Source organism: Podarcis liolepis, assembly GCF_965112155.1.
Source record: "Podarcis liolepis genome assembly, chromosome: 6".
NCBI lineage: Eukaryota > Metazoa > Chordata > Lepidosauria > Squamata > Lacertidae > Podarcis > Podarcis liolepis.
This window is the reverse complement of record NC_139559.1, coordinates 98,366,835-98,383,625: the sequence shown is the minus strand read 5'-3', so window position 1 is coordinate 98,383,625 and position 16,791 is coordinate 98,366,835. Positions and strand designations below refer to the sequence as shown.

Genomic DNA, 16,791 nt, shown 5'->3' with positions numbered 1-16,791 from the left:
GTTAGTTGGATTTTCTGAGTCCAGGGAACGTGTCTTAAGGAGTGGTTTTACCACTGCCTCCTTCAAACAGGCAGGGACCACCCCTCTTGTAAAGAGGCATTGATCACCTCCCTGGTCCAGCCAGCTGTTTCTTCCCTGCTGGCTTTTATCAGCCAAGAGAGGAAAGGGTCTAAAGCGCAAGTGGTCGCTCTGACTGATCCCAGCACCTTGTCCACATTCTCGAGCCTTACCAACTGAAACTCATCCCACACAACAGGACTAGACTGCTCTGGACACCACATGGGATTCATCTCCTATAACAGCAGAGTCAAGGTCTTGGTGGATGCAGGCAATTTTATCCTCAAAATGTTTTGCAAACAATTCACATCAGCTACTGTTGGTCCCGCCACCTCCTCTGGGCCAGCCTGTAAAAGGCCCTGTCCAGTCTGAAAAAGTTCTGCTGGACGACATGATGAGGATGCCATGGAGGCTATTTTGCTGTCTTCCCTGCCACTAGGGAGGCTCCATAATGAGCTCTTAGCAGTGAGTTAAGTGCCTGTCACCCTAGTGCAATAAATCCATGGGATGACCAGGGATGGGGAGCCACAATTTTTTGCAGTTTGCAAAGTGGCAGGGAAGTACATTGAAAAATGTGGGATGAACAGTTAACATGGGAAGATGTGTAAACACCCTGGAAAACAATGAAATTTAGGGTATGCAAACAGCAGCTTGAAATACAGCAAAGCCTTTGCCCCCCCCAACCTGCCCACTGCACTTTGCAGTGCTATCCTCATCAGAGAGGGGTGTGAGGGCTTCTTCAGCTGACACATAAGACCTTTTGGGTTTCCCTTCCCCTGCAACCCACCCCTAGTCAGGAAGCGGTCATCTGCTCTGACTGTCTCAAACCTAGTTCAGGTACAAAGTGAATGCAGCTTAAATTTTTTAGTTGGATTGTAGCTGGGTTGAGGAAAAAATGCATCTAAAGCCAAATTTTCCTCAAGAAACTACAGGATGGATATGGATTGTGGCTAACATCATATGTATGCAGTTTCAAAAACTAGAAGAGGGAGCACACTGGATGTGGAGTAGGCAATCATGTGTGTATACCCTTAGGCTCTGTAAGGAGTGAGTGAACAAAACATCCGTGCCTCACATTCCAGACTAAATCATGAGTGGGCATAACCCTTAACATCATATTTTGTAGTACTTATTTCCATAATAACACATTTCTAAATGGTTTAATGGTTGCACATTTATGGTGTAGAATCCCAACTATCTTTGGCAGGCAAACTTTTAAAACTTCACTGCTCCAGAGCAATTGCTTCCCTGACCCTGAACTTGCCCCACTGCCGGATGCACAGGCTCTGAAAGCCATGCCCTCCGCAGACACACACGGGCGGCAGATCTGTCTCCACGCATTTTGTATGTGTTGAGGATAAGGATCCCAAGAATGGGCACTGGGTTCATATTCCCATGGAATCGTAAATGAAACACGATCCCTTTAAGAGAGTTGATTCCCATTAAGTCTGTGCTGCTGCCGCCGCCGTAGCTTCTGGCAAAGCGACCCTCTCCTGCACCTCCCTGGTTCTCAGCTGTATAAAATTGAGGTCACTGGGAGCTCAGTTTCAGAACAAGTGAGTGAGAGCTGGTGAATGCTACTTGCACACTGTGCTTCTCAGGAAGGCTGTGTGGGCTTAGAGGCAGCAGTGGAGCCATGAAGGAGCTGGTGACTTGGTTGCTCTCAGCTTGGATGGTATGGGAAGCAGTCGGGAGCACTGCACGCCTCCACAAAGCAAACAACCAGGATGGCAGGTGCATCTATTCCTTCACAGTCCCCAGTGCAAATGAAGCCAGCTGCACTGACCCTGGGGAAGTGATGGCCATTATCAGGGATCTCCAGAGGGAAAGCAACAGCCAGCACCTGGAACTGGAGTCCTTCAAAGCAAGGCTCAGTCTCCTGGAGACCCTGGTCAGCCAGCTGCATGGAAACCAAGCAGCAAGGAGTTCCTCCTTCTCTGTGGTGAGTTTCCTTCAAAAAGAGGTAGAGAGTCTGAAGAGAGAACAAGCCCAGAGGGACGCACAGGTCAGCAGGTTGGAGTACACCATCAGCAACCTGCTCCAAGACAAGTCTGATTTGCAAGAAGATAAGAAGTGGCTGGAGGAAGAGAGGAATGAGCTGGGAAGGAGGTTGGAGAACACCATGCGGGAGGTGGAACGGCTGAGAGCCAGCCACTGTCCCCAGGCTGGAGAGGCACCCAGCAGGGACTCCCTTCAAGGTACTGTAGAAATTAAAGCTGCCCCCCCCCCGCTCAGTCACCCTTTTTTCCTAAATGCATGTCTTTTAGCCTTTCCTCATAGGAAGGAAGGAAGCTTCAAACCCTTCGTAATTTTAATTGACCTTTCCCAACTGCAGTGGGGTGCCATTTTGTGAGCTGGAGGGGAGGAGAGGGAACCAGGCATGCCTAGCCTCAATCGCATTTCACCTGAGGTTTTTATGGCATGTTGTTTTGTGTTCAATCTGTTTCTCAACTCTTCCTGAGCCTCTGCAGTCAGACCTCCTGGTCTAGTCCTGGATGGAGTATGTTTACTGCAATGACAGACATCTATACAAAATGTGAGTGATGGTTACTTAGAGATAAGAAATCGTGGGGCCTAGGTGCTTCTCGCCCGTCCCTGGCACAGAGCCATGCCCTTCCCACTTGTCTCCACTTCTTTCAACAGACGAAATGCCAGGGAGCATCAATGAACATTCCCATGTTCCTGCAAGCAGCGTGTCACCCTGTTGGTGCTGCTAAATGCCCTGTGATTTGCAGAAAGGCCCATCCCATTGAGACATGTTCCCCAGTGGTGGAGTAATCCATGGGTGACCTCAAGAAGGTATCTGAATGAGGCTAAATGGTTCTCACGGGCCCCTTTCCAGGCTTGCTTAGCACAGACCTGCTTAGCACAAGGCTGGGCTTTTTACAGGCCTTTGCACTGTTGCCCCTATCACAGGGTGGCAGAAATAGGGGGGTGGGGGTGGGATTAATATAGAAGCTGGGATCTGGTGTCTGTCAGGGAATATTTTTAGAGTGGGATGCCTCCGGAGCAAAAGTAGAGCATCATTAGCATTTCAGGACATATCAGTCAGCAAGCTGGAAAATAATTATGCTACTCAGGAGCAACAGTTTCCATCAAGGTAGTGGGGGGTCAGGCCAAAAAGCTTATGGCTCCTTGGAGGAAGAGCACCTGAGATCAGGAGACCTGCCAGTGACTACAGAAAGGAAAGAGAGGCCCAGCTAGCCTTTTTGTTTGGTTTCCAGAAGAGCCGATAGCTCAGGGAGACTCTTAATTTCAGGGTTGTGGGTTTGAGCCCGCATTGCCGGGGGTTAGACTAGATGACCCTCGTGATCCCATCCAATGCTACACTTCTATTTTTATTATTATTCGGGGTGAGGGGATAACTGAAATGACAATGAAACCACTGGAACTTCAACCGCTGCTGATTTTGTTTAATTGAAGTAAAAAATGAATGAAATCTCTAATAAGGGATTTATTAATAGCAGGGGGGGGGGAAAGAGAGAGAGAGAGATGAAGTACATCTGAGCACATTTGGAGAGTGGCTGGTATCCAATGCCCTCACTAAATGAGCGCAAGGATTTATGCACTAACAAAAAAATTAATGCTATATTGGACACAAGCTTAAAATTTCATCAACACCAAGTGGCCTTTCTGAGCTTCCACATTTTGGGAAGCAGCAAGGCTTCACCTCTCCTTTTTTTTACCTTGGCAGTAAGAAATAAATTGGTTGCTTGAACCCACTGCCAGTCCCTTAAAAGCGGAGAAAGACTGCTTTAAATGAAAGTGGCCAAGGAAAGTGGTAGGACCACCACCTGTTTGATTCAATGCCTCACAAATCAGAAGCAATGTTCAGTAAATAGCTGACATACCGTATTTTTCGCTCTATAACACGCACCTGACCATAACACACACGTAGTTTTTAGAGGAGGAAAATCCGTAGGCATGCCACCCGTAGGCATTCCCTCCATAACACGCACAGACATTTTCCCCTTACTTTCTAGGAGGAAAAAAGTGAGTGTTATGGTGCAAAAAATACGGTAATTTAATCTCCCCTTGAATAACTTCAGTGACCCACAAGGACTTTTGACTGCTCAGAGAACTTCTCTTCCCTTCTCTCTCCTCTCCTCCCCCAGCCCTGTAGGCCTATAGCTGGAGGGGGGCTAAGGGGGGCTGCTCCCCTAAATTTTCTCTTCGTTTCCTATATTCTTTACACGCAATGTTATCATCAGGAAAGCCTTTGTTTCAAAGCTCCTTCATGGCAGACTCCTCCTTTCCGTCCCCTTGGCCTTCAGGGTGTTCATTTTTCTTCTTGCTCTCTCCTTCCCTGCTTTCCTCTGCAGAGTCCAAGGGGAACGCAGACACTCTGGACTACCAAGAGCTCAAGTCGGAGCTGGTGGAGGTTCCTGCATCGCGCCTCTTCCAGGGAAGCCCCTCGCCTGGCCTCCCCAGCGCAGAGGGGGAAGAATCAGGTACAGAGATCTCTTGGGCAGGGGCTGGTTTCCCTGGCTTTGCTCAATGCTGGCTCCTGCCCATCTTTGTAGCGCTAGTGAAAGCATCTCGCCCAAAACACTTTGTTTGGGACAGCCTCCCTTTCAGCTTTCAGCTTTCCACCAGTCCAAAGTGAAACTCTCCCTTGTCAGTTTGCCCCTTCAGAAGTGCCAGCTAGTCCTGAAAAACCACCTCTGACTGCCAGACTCCCATATATTACCTGTTTCCTTCCTTTATAAACAAACCTGGCCTGTGTGTGGAACACTACATGGAACCCAAAATCAGAGTGAGCATCGATGTTGAGTCTCCTTAGAAAGTTGGAGAACACATAGCCAGAAAATAATTATGGCTATTCTTCATCAGAACAAAATGTTGAAATGTTACACCCATTTAAGAACAAGAACAAGAAAGCTGATATACAAAGTCCCAAACCATTTTTTGTGGGGGAAGTGGAAGCAAAATTGAAGGATATTCACTAAATTAGAGGCAGCCAGCTCCAACTGAGACCACTACAAATTTATTCAGAACTTTTAAAATGAAAAGGTTTTGATTTTGAGACACAGCTTTCTCATGCAGTTTCAAAACCTAGGGGAACTTATCTCTTATTCCTCATTCTCTATCCTATTGCTAAGTAGAATAATCAGCGGCAAGAGGCAGAAATTCCCAGATTCAGCCTTTCCCAACTCTCTAATTATTATTTTTTGTATTTTGGGGGAATTTATATCCAGGCTTTTGCATACATTTTTAAGTAGCAGGAATGAGAAAGAGGCCTTGGAAAGCTGCTGGCCGTGAAAGTAGAATATATATATATTTAAAAACCAGTATTTGTTTTAATGATGTTTAAACATGGAGATTCTTGAAATATTAAGCCATTTAATAGATAACCACCCAGGTTGGTCTACGGCAACTATAGACATCCATTCATGCTCTCCACTGGTAAAAAGATGACTGCCTTCCAGGTTAGAGTGATCACCTGTGGATGCCGTCTGGTACAGAGGCACAGCCAGAGGTTGGCAAAATGCTCTCTTTGTGGGTCTGGCCCCAAAGCTACAGTTGGGGCAGAATTCTTCAGCCCAGTTACCAAGAGGAGTGAGGCCTTGTCAGCATAACACCCAGCTGGCTCAGAGCTCTGCACTGGTTACCGATTTGCTGCTGGGCCAAGTTCAAGGTATTATTAGCATATAAAGCCCTTAAATGCTAAGGGAGCAGTTTACCTACGAGATTAACTTCCCCCACATGCTCCCACTTGACGGCTTCGATCAGTGGAATTGACACGTAGCACCTCTTCCCCATTGGTAAGAATGTGATTGTTGAGTGTGGCAGCAGCTGCACTTTGGAACCCCCTTCCTACAACATTCCTGTTAGCGAAGCCTGCTCAGATGTTTAGAAAGTTGAGGTAATTTTAATCTGTTTTAGTGTTTTAACTTTTGTATGATTTAAAGTAGGGTTGTAAGCTTCCTTGAATTTTTATTTTTTACAATCAAGTGGTGTATAGATTTTATGAAGCAAGCAAACAAATGTATAAAATGCCTTTGGATTGGGGCACACTGTAAAATAGCATATTTGAAGAGTAGTCCCCCCCCCCCATCTCAAGTTCAAATTCTGCCGTGGGGTGAAGTAACTGGCTTACTTATTTCCTGGAACAGGCTGTGGAGTGCTCATATCGGTTGGTGAACCAGTGACCTTCCGCAGGGCAGAGACCATTGCTGGCAAGTATGGCGTGTGGATGAGGGACCCAGAACCCATCTCTCCCTACAGCCGAGAGACAACTTGGAGAGTTGATACCGTTGGTTCGGATGTCCGCCAAGTCTTTGAGTACAACAATGTGGATCAGTTCACCAAAGGCCACCCTTCCAAAGTACATGTGCTGCCCCGATCCATGGAGAGCACTGGAGCTGTTGTTTATCGGGGTTCCCTCTACTTTCAGATGCGCAAGTCTAGAATAATGGCAAAATATGACCTGAAGACAGAAGTTATTACGGTCCAAAAGGAGCTACCCAATGCTGGCTACCACGGACAGTTTCCCTACTCATGGGGTGGATATACAGACATTGACTTTGCAGTTGATGAGATGGGGCTGTGGGTAATTTACAGCACTGAAAACGTAAAGGGGGCCATTGTGCTTTCTAAACTGGACCCAGAGACCATAGAGATTGAACAAACATGGGAAACCAACATCCGCAAGCAGTCAGTGGCAAACGCCTTCATGATTTGTGGCTCCTTGTACACCATCAGCAGCTACTCATCCCCTGAGGCCACTGTGAATTTCATCTACTCCACTAAGACAGGAACGAGTGCACCACTGAACATCCGCTTTGAGAACCGCTACAGATACAGCAGCATGGTAGATTACAATCCCACAGAAAGAAAACTCTTGGCTTGGGACAACTTCAATATGGTTGCCTATGATATCAAGCTTTCCAAGATGTGATCTACTTGGGGAGAGTGGGAAGATGCCACCTGCCAGCGAGGCTTATTTCCAAGGGAAGCTTGGCGCAGGAAGTCCACATAGCCACCATTACTTTGACTAGTTGCAATATGGGGCACACAAATCATGCCAAAGTTCTCCTGACCAAGCTCTACTGAGGGAGCAGGAGCTTTGTGCAAGCTCACCCCTGTGCTTAGTGGCTGTGCTCTTGTGCAGCTGCTATGCATTTCAGTGGAGTTTAGGAAGGAGAACTTCCCATGGATTGTACCCCAGTTCACTGCCCTTAATGGGCAGCCACTGCCATTTGCTCCAAATGTCTCTGCACAGTGTAGTCTTTCCTAATTAGACCTGGAACACAAATGCATGCAGCCTTCAAAATGACACAGACCCATTGCCTCTGGAGCTCTCTGCTTAGCCTGGCCATAGGATTCAGCACTGTTGGTTGACAAGCAGGACTGAAGTAATCTCTTTCGCTCTCTTTTGTGGACCTGACATGGTGCATTCATTACATAAGTGTAAAGTTGCCGTTATTATATTTGGCTTCATTGTAAGCCCAGCTTGCCCATAACAGCCTGGTGGCTGCCTCTTCACTGCAGAGAACTTAGCACCACTTTGTGGTGGGGAAGGGGCTGCTTAACCCTTTCTCGCCCACTTCTTTTTGCCTGAAGCTTGTCTTAAACTGCTTCCTCCTGGCAGGTCAAAGTTCCAGGTTGAAGTTTTCTGTGTGTGTTAGAAACAAACAGGGGTCCAGTGTACTGGTGTAGTAAAAGCAATTGAGAGACATTTCAGAGGAGTAGAATTTGTCAGAATTATAAATCTAAGAAGTGCAGTAAGTGAATAAAAATTCAGAGCAGTCCCTGCCTGCAGGCTTGCAGTCTAAATTCCATTTAGGCTCTGCAAGGTCTGTTGAGGCTGGGGAACCTGTGACCCTCTAGATGTTTTTGGACATGCAGCTCCTATCATCCCTGATGGTCAGGGCTGGGGACAGGAAGAGGTCAGCAACAAAACAATAAATCATCCGAGGCCAGTGAAGGAAACAAACCACAGCTCTTGCCCAGTGGTCTCGGCAACTCTTTCCAGGAGGTCGGTTGCGAGGACTGAAGGTCCCTGCCTTCCCAGGACCCACCAGGACTTCTCATCTCCAGGGTCTTTCCCACACAATGTCAGGCTGCATCTGCGCACCACGGCACCTCTCCTCTGCCTGTTTCATTTCTCTGTGTGTTCTCGGATACCAGGGGTGAAGGGAGCTGGTTGCAGCAGCAGGAGGAGACTCCTATATGGAAGTCAATAAACAATTAACCCTCCAACCAGTCTTATCGGTGCAGTCATTTCTTTTCTGCAATGTTTCTTGAGGCACTCTATTTTGCTATACAGCCCTTTCCCCAAAAAACTAACAGGGTGTGCCTGGCACTGCCTGGGACTTTTTAGAAACAACAAAAAAGGTTCTTTTTAAAAGGATAGTACAATTTGTGGTTTGAGACCCATAACAACAAAAATTGGGTGAAGTCACACCAAACTCACATTTCAGCCTGCAATATTAATTCAGAATGGCTCTTGGCATCCAGACATCAACACAGACACCTCCACCCCAACCTCAGGAATCCTCATGCTGAGTTTGGCAATGATAACTAGAGTGCCAGTTGAACCTATGTCAAAAAATGTGCCAAGTCATGCCAAAGTTATGTTTTGGTTTGCCATCTTCATTCAAAGTCATGCCTAGCATCCAAATAATGACATAGTCTGACATCCCACCTTGGGAACTATTGCGTCAAATTTGGTGATGATATCCTAAGAGGCATCTGAACGTATAGAGACCAAGCAAAAGGACAGACAAATCACTGAACTCTGTGGTGTATGTATGCTGTGAGTTGTACTTGCTTTGCATTTGAAGCCTGCTGGGGATCTGGTGGAAGTCTGTACTTTATGTATACAGTGGTGCCCCGCAAGACGAATGCCTCGCAAGACGGAAAACTTGCTAGACGAAAGAGTTTTCCGTTTTGGAGGTGCTTCGCAAAACGAATTTCCTATGGGCTTGTTTCGCAAGATGACAATGTCTTGCGAGTTCCTGCTGGTTCCCCCCCCCCTTTTCTAAGCCGTTAAGCCGCTTATCAGCTGATCCGATCAGCAGATAAGCCGCTAAAAGCCTCTAAAAGCCTCTAATAGCGCTAATAGCGCTAATCCGCTAATCCGTCAATGGGCTTGCTTCGCAAGACGAAAAAACCGCTAGACGAAGAGAATCACAGAACAGATTCTTTTCGTCTTGCGAGGCACCACTGTATAGTGAAACTGCCTTAATGCTTTGGACCTGTCAGTAAAGGACGGAACTGAGTGAAAAGTTGGAGTCTGACTGTATTTCTTCCAGCACAAGATGCACTGCCACGAACCTACACGCTTGGAGGGCTGCACACGTTTGGCACATGCCGCATGTCAACAGTGTTCCCTGTAAAGCCTGCTCTTGCCACTCTCTCGATACTCTGGCAGTTACTGTGCTGCTGTCCTGCATTTGACTTAACTAAGTGTCCCTATGAAGACAGGAATGTTGTCTTCTTTGTGCCACATCACAGGTTTTGAAAGAAGCAGCTCATTTCTACTAGGGGTGATGAGAGTTTTTGCCATTTGTCCTTCTACTCACCTGCCCACACCATGTATTTACCACTCGCCGCCAATCCCTGATCTGCCTGGCAGCACCTATTTGCTCCTAGGCTCTTCTGAATCTCAGCATTCTCACTGCCCTAGGATATCTGACGCTCCTTTCTTTAATACCTATAGCAAGAGAGCATCAATATGCTTTTGTTCTGATGGAATTAACCTGGCAACGCCTTCATAAAAACTAAGAGGGCTTATTACACAAGCGTGACATCATCAAGGACTCCTACTTATCCAATCAGATTGAAACACTGATGACAAATCCACACATAATGGATCAGGATGGACACCAGGCCTGCTCTGAAGCATCTCTGCTGAGGTTAATAGAATTTAACATCTGAACTACAGTGACGTGACGTGATGGTGGATTTAAAGGGCACCCAACAGCAGTCCACCTGTGACAGAATTTTGACACTGCAGTGAGTTGGGGGTCAATTTGCAAGTGCATTTGTTTTAGGGGTGCCATACTTCAAAAAGTGAAAATCCGAACACTAAAGTTGTTGGCCTTTTTTGGGGTGTGTGTGTTGCAAAGCTGTTGAGCTTTGACTACAGTAAAGTGGTTCAGTCATGCAGCCTTCTGTTTAGTTTCTCTCTCTTTGTGTGTGCAATGTGTTTGACCAAAGGCCCCATGGAAACAAGTTCTGAAGAGGGATTTGAAGGAAGAGAACAAGGGGACTTCTAGGCACAAGGGACAAAAGATCCTTGCAGATGTCTCAGGATGGAGCTGGATAAATTGTTTTGGATGAGAGGGTATGGAGAAAGGGGCAAGGGACAAATCCAGGGAGGGTTCTGAATACAAGGATATGTCTGTACTGTGCCTGGTTTGAGAGATATCCTCAGCAGAAAGGCAACTGGACGTGAGAACTGTATCCTACTCCGATTTGCTGTCTTTGGAGCAGGTGTTTTCTACTTACAGTAGTTAAGCATGTCTTTATTTACAGTAATCATAACCATCCATTTTAGGTTCTAAACTTCATTTAACAGGCAGATATGCCTATACTGTGAGAGAAGGCTGCAGATTTGGGGTGCCCTGAAATGGTCGAAATCACCCTGAGAGTCAGAGCCATGGCCACGGCCTGCCAGAAGGAATCCTGTGCAGGTCTCCAGAAGCAGGGGCCACGCAGTGCAGGTTTACTTAGGTAGACTTAGGAGAGACAGCGTGGCACAGCAGAGGACAGGCTCTTGCACTGATGAAACAGGGGTTCAAATCCCGGGCTAGCTTGGCCAAATTTTAGTTAGTACCCAATCTGTAAAGTGAATTGACTAGAGTATTTGTGAGTGCAAATTCCAATAAGAGAATTACTATACACACAAAATCTATAGAAATTGCTATAAAAACTAGCATGTGACTGTTCAGGACGCCAAACTGGGCAGGGTGTCTTGGCACTGGCCTAACTCAAGTAACACTTGTGTTTTGGCAAAGCAGCTAAGCTCAAGTTCCAGCCGCTTGAATGACTTGTTTCCCACTCCACAGGTCAGGCATCAATGGACTATCACCCAGCAGCACAGAGGGATGGATGTGAGATGTTTTTGCATGGCTCCATTAAGTCCCTGCTTTTCAGATGCCTCTCCTGCTTCCCCCAGAAATGTCCACAACTCATCCTCTCCTGAGCCAGGGGAACAACCCTGCAGATGCCAATGCCACTCTGCAACATTTCGCCAAGGTCTTCCATGCTGTCTCAGACAGGGCTGCATGCAGCAGCTCTCAGACAACTGGGTATTTTCCACCAATGACCAGAGCCTCATTAACCCAAGCTCTCCAGCCTGTGCACAAAGAAGTCGAAACATCACCTGTCCTGAAAGATGTCTCTGTTCTCCCCCATTGTGGCTTACATGCCAGATAGATGGGAGTGGCACACCACCTCTTGTAGGCAGCTGGGCTGCGCACTCCAATGACCCTGTGTGCAAAGCAACTGATCTAGCAGAGCATCAGCCGACACCTGGAAGCTGCGCTGTCTACTCCCTTGATACAAGAAGTCTGAACCCCACATGCCAACATGGATGCTGTGCTCCTTCTCTTCCAATGCATTATATCATTTACTCATCACCTGTTTCCTCGAGCTATTTGCAAAATGAAGGTGGCCACCGGTTCTCTAATAATGTGCCACCAGTTCTTGTTGCTGTGTATCCAAGGGAACAAGGTTCCCCACCTCATGTGGAACAGCTAGCCCAAATTGACCGGACACCCACACCTGCTATTCCAGACAGCTACCTTGCCTTTTCTGGGTAATAGGAATGTGTGCCAAGTTTGAACAGGGCTGGCCTTTCCAGGGCATCATAAATTAATGGTCATTGCATTAGACCTCTTTCTTGGTCTTTTCACATTTCCTTCCTCTCTCTTCATGTGACCTTGCCTTTTGTCATGCCTCTTTTGCTTTGTATGTCTGAGCAACATCGCTGCAGAGATGGATTCTGGAGCTGCAGAATGCACCTCCTCTTACAATATAGGTGGGTGAGCTGACTTGCAATAGTGATTTCTTACAGCATTTATCATGGATGAATTTGCTGATCTAGCTATTCTACAGGACTCTCGAGTAACTGCAAATTAATTTAGTGCAAGTTGTTGTGAGTTAAGAACCACTATTTTTAATCAATATGTTGAGGAGTGGTATTCTGGCTTCTTTTTTATGGACCACATTTCATAACTTTACATCAAACAGGAAAGAACCTGAAAGGCTTCTAAATTAAAACTGAAATGCTACTTGTTCCCGGTGGCCAAAGCCAAATGAACGTTGTACAGCCTGAGGTTTCTTTGTGCAGCAACCACAAGCTGCTTTTCCAACTTAAAAGAGCCCAAGAACACATCTAACAACTCTAGCTGAAGAGTTCGATCTTGAAAGAGATGAGTAACTTCCATCTTCAGCAGTTTCCCCTTATTGTTTTCATCTCAGTCTGAAATTGTACTAAACTGCTCGGTTTGTATCTAACTAGCACATTATAACTCTGATACATTAAAGAAGGTGCCAGGTGCTGCTTTCAACCCAAACTCCTATTCTAGGTAGCCAAGCAACACTTCCAACTTTAGCACCTGCAATGCAGACTTAACTCAGGACAGTCTCCTCCAGCTGCCTCAGAAGCAACCAGAGAATTCCAGCTGCCCTGGGTCCTAGTTAGTTCCCAAGCCTCAATTCAGGGTGCAGGTTTTAATCTTTAAAGCATTTTTTGGCTTGGGATTAGGGGACCCGAAGGGGTACTTGTCTCCATATGAACCTGATGGTGTTCTAAGTTCTTCAATAGAGGCCATTCTTTAAAGGTGAGGTGGGTGGCAAAGCATGACATTCCCAGACACTTTATGTAGAGAATATTTTTTATTAGTTTCTGTAATCAAACCCATGTAAATAAGACCTTACATATTTAATACAGTGTTACCCCTGTACAAATGAAAAAAAAGTTTAAACATTTCTAGACCAATATGGCTGTTAATTTCTGTACAATGCCAACTCACAGTACAAGTGGATATCTTTCCCCCAAAGCTGACATCACAGCTAAGTTTCCAAAAATTCAAATTATAATATTTATATAAAAAGATAACCAATAGCATTTCACTAGGCATCAATAGCAGCAACAGACTTTTCCAGCTTCTGCTGTCATCTGAACAAAATTATACACATTAGACTTTTATTTTAGCTCACTCTTCGTTCCAAAAAAATGTTGGGAAGGGGAAGAAGAAATTCTCAGAGAAAACAGTCAATTCTGCAATTGCTATGGTACGTGGTGCTCTCTTATTAACTTCCAATCATTGCCTGAAAAAGTCTTCAGTAACGTCATTAAAACAGCTCTACTATAGCACAGTCACAACTACATATAAGCAGGTATGGAGTATTTTACATTCACAGAAGTTATCATACAGTACTCTCCTACAGCTATACTACTAGAAGGATACAATTAAGAAGGCATTATTTGACTTGATTCTATTTCCCAGCACACAGTGAGCAGGAAGGAGTAGCTTTGATATAAGAATGCATTGTTTCAGAGGATGCTGTCTTGCAGCAGGTTGCGTGCTTGTTGCTCTATACAGACATAAGCTGAAAACAGTTTGAAGGCCAAAGGATTCTTTCCCCCAAGTACTACTGAGCCAGAGCTCAATGTGACTGGCAATACAACTCCTAAACGGGAGTATTCTAAACTCTGCACTTTTGGTATGGACATGGGAGTCAATTCACATCTTCCCCAGTTAATTCAGCACCATATCAAACCATAGCAGCAGCTATAGCCTGCCTTTTAGGGATATCTGATGTAGAGCATCACAGAATGAAGTGTGTGTTGGTGGGGAAAGTGAGGAAGGCTGAGGGTAAGTTGCTCTGTGTGACTTCTCAATTGCCTTAAATTCTCTTGTTTCATTATTAAATAACAGCATCCTCTTAGGACCCTGAGCAACATAAAACCGATTTCATTTCTGTCCAGCATAGCCTTCTTCAATCTGCCTCTCTTTTCAAAATGAAACAGCAAACAGAAGAGCATTTACCACTGGTTAATAACATGCTTCAGCAGCATTATTTTTCATTTTGCATCCTCAGAAAAACAGGTGCCCCTATACAGACAGATTACGCTCAATTCAGGTGGTGGCCTGGAAGCTACAAGCCCCAAGATCTCCAGACCTTTAAAGCATGTTACCATTCATGTCTGCCAAGGCTAATTAGCAACTGTGTCTATTTATGCCATTCACAGCCTTGAAGGGACATGCTTTGCCCTTTGGCTGCAGGTTTTGCCAGTGGCATTTCACTCCCCAATTGAAAGAAATGGGCACAACACTTAGGATTTTGTTTCCTCTGTCTTGATAGCCTGAGGTTTGATTGGTCCAGTTCTAACAGGCTTGGGGGCTGTTGTGGGCGCAGGGCTTGGTTTCTCCGCCACTTTGTCCTGACATACTCCTCCTGGGGAGGCGTCTGCCATTGCCTCAGCCGCTTTACTCCCACCGTCACTCACTTTCTGCATTTTGCTTCCCGGTGGCTTGGCCTGCTGCTGTTCAGAGAAGAATCTCTGTGTTGACTGAAGGACTTCTGCTCTCTGCTTTGCCTTAATAAGAAAGAAAGTGGGTTAAATAAGAGCCCAGGCCTGAAAGAAACTACTTATTCTGTGTGTTCAGGATCTGAGGGATTCAAAGTTCTCCTGGTAGTGCCTACAATAGTAACTTACACACCTTGAAATTTCTTCCACAATGTAGTTTGAATGCCAAGACAAAATCACTTCTTTTCCTGCTTGGCATTTTGAATTTCTCTGGAGATCCAGTGAACCTGCAGTTCTCCAGATGTTGCTAGGACTTGTCACTCAGCTCCCTAACCTGGAGCCTACTAGTAGTACTACAGGAATTACAAGGAGCTGGAGTGACATTTAGGTCAGTCCCCTTGCGCAAGCCATGACCATGCTTCTTCCGCTCAAACACATTCCAGTTTGTGGTAAGCAGAAAGGCTACAAACACCACCAAGGTCAAGGCCAAAAACACAATAAAGAATACACTGTATTTCCACCTTTTTATAAAGTCAACCTAAAGGCTACAGTGCCAAAAACATGTCACCAAAATTTATACAAGCATGTGGTAAGAATGGAATGTGACCTGTACAAAGATTAAAAGCAAGGAGACAGAAGTATAAAAGTATAGCTTTGCATACAAGTCAAAAACTTCAGATGCTGACTTCATAAACTATAAATAATAGTAGGATGTCAGCATGTGTAAAAACTCAGTGCAATCAAGAAAATAATCAATATTCTTCAGTGAAGTTCTATAGACCCTTCAAATGCCAAACATGTTTTGGCTTGGTCAGATTTCCACAGTGGCAGATGTTCTTGTACAGAAGTTCTACCGTATTTCTGAGTCTAACGTGCTATTGAATTTAATGCACACCTCAATTTTCAAAACCTTGAAACCAAAAAAAGGTATTTGCTCACGAATTTAATGTGCATCAGCAAAAAGTGCACTCTTTACAACAATTTGGACTCTTTATAACAAGAATACAAAGCTGAAAATGAATGAATGAACAGCAGCTAAAATCTTATGTTCATTTTTCATATGGTCTCGTCCACATCAGAAGACCGAAAAAGCAAAGCCATGCTTCCCCTGCCTGCCCCCCTCATATTCTTATGTGGGCCCCTTCTCCAGTCTTCAGGGAGTGGCTGGAAGTGGGGAGGCAGGAAAAGGTCCTCCTTTCCTTCCACTCTGCAGACAAGCTCTGGATTCTCCCTGCACCCCCTTTCCTTCATAATACATCTAATTTTCTAGCACAACACAGGCCTACACAACTGATGGCAGAGACACTCACCTTGAGTGTACAGTTCACACAAACCTAAGACTTCAGTGTCCCTCAATGTTTCCCCTCTACAAATGTTCTCTGAGGGCAAGGAACAGCTTGCCTCCAGTGACATGCAGAGAGAGAAAGACTGTGTGTGTTAGTGAGGAAGCCAAAAGCGGGGACATTTAACTCCTTAAAGGCATTTCCAAAATCATGCACAGAAGGTGCATTTCTCTCTGGGCTAGAGCTTGGACGCCCCAGCCCTCACGGCCAATAGGGACAGCCCTAGGAGTGCTGTTTACCGCCTCCCCCCAGTCCTCACTGCCAATAAAACTGACAAAAAATGGGGTGTCCCTAAGAAGAGGCACTTCTTTATTTCATTTTTCATTTCCAGTAAAAAAAATTTGCAAGTAACCTTTATAGAAAGAAGTTCAAAGACTATTTCCCACAAAGTTCTGTTTCTCCAAAGCATGGTTTGTAAGGATGAATGACTAGCAACTCTCTCCTGGTCTTAGGCTTCTGGGAGTTGGCTTATTGAGATAAAAGACGCTTTCTTGAGTGAGCAGGCAGTGTTGCATTTTGCAGCTGCTGCCCACTACGGATGACCGTTCCACCTCCTTTTAACTAAGGAGGTTGGAGGAAGAGAACACAGACTGAGTAGTTCATTTCCTTCTTTCTTTTTTTAAAAAGATGCTTCTTTTTGCAATGTGCTGTGGGTGATGAGGCAGGCAAAGCAGCCAGGATTTGTGTGCTGCTTTCTTTGCCTTGAAGGGAAAGGATGAGCACCCAGCGGCAGCTGCTCTACGACTGGGGAAGAAGGCTCGCTTGGCTTAGGGGCATGAGGGGACCGATCTTCTTCTTCTCCTCTCTCTCTCACACACACTCACACTTTTTTTTTTTGTTTGAGGCTGGGAGTGCAAGGAGGGAAGTCTGCGTGTGAGAGAAGGCTTCTGTTGGCCACAG

The 16,791-nt window shown here is 45.6% G+C and overlaps 2 protein-coding genes and 1 long non-coding RNA gene across 42 annotated transcripts in view; 2 read left to right on the top strand and 1 right to left on the bottom strand.

Moving 5' to 3' along the window:
• Window positions 1–562: 562 nt before the first annotated feature.
• On the top strand, window positions 563–8,884 carry MYOC (myocilin). The gene is made up of 3 exons (XM_083507174.1): window positions 563–2,255; window positions 4,380–4,508; window positions 6,174–8,884. Exons 1-3 carry the CDS (start codon window positions 1,694–1,696, stop codon window positions 6,956–6,958), a joined length of 1,476 nt encoding a protein of 491 aa, XP_083363300.1. The 5' UTR covers window positions 563–1,693; the 3' UTR covers window positions 6,959–8,884.
• A 353-nt stretch (window positions 8,885–9,237) lies between these two features.
• On the top strand, window positions 9,238–14,296 carry LOC310708652. Its single transcript, XR_014527120.1, has 2 exons — window positions 9,238–10,020; window positions 11,076–14,296. It is a non-coding gene; the product is annotated as an uncharacterized lncRNA (long non-coding RNA).
• The window catches only part of PRRC2C (proline rich coiled-coil 2C), a 79,002-nt gene continuing 75,101 nt past the window's right edge, over window positions 12,891–16,791 (bottom strand). For all 40 annotated transcript variants that reach the window (XM_083506955.1, XM_083506965.1, XM_083506991.1 and 37 more), the window contains one exon: window positions 12,891–14,617. In XM_083506955.1, coding sequence (XP_083363081.1) covers window positions 14,354–14,617 — 264 coding nt within the window. In that variant the 3' untranslated portion in view covers window positions 12,891–14,353. The remainder of the gene's footprint in view (window positions 14,618–16,791) is intronic.

Coding starts and splice junctions, on each gene's coding strand:
- MYOC (XM_083507174.1), top strand. CDS start 1,694: ATGAAGGAGCTGGTGACTTGGTTGCTCTCAGCTTGGATGGTATGGGAA. Junction 2,256..4,379: donor CAGCAGGGACTCCCTTCAAG/GTACTGTAGAAA, acceptor TTTCCTCTGCAG/AGTCCAAGGGGAACGCAGAC. Junction 4,509..6,173: donor CGCAGAGGGGGAAGAATCAG/GTACAGAGATCT, acceptor TTCCTGGAACAG/GCTGTGGAGTGCTCATATCG.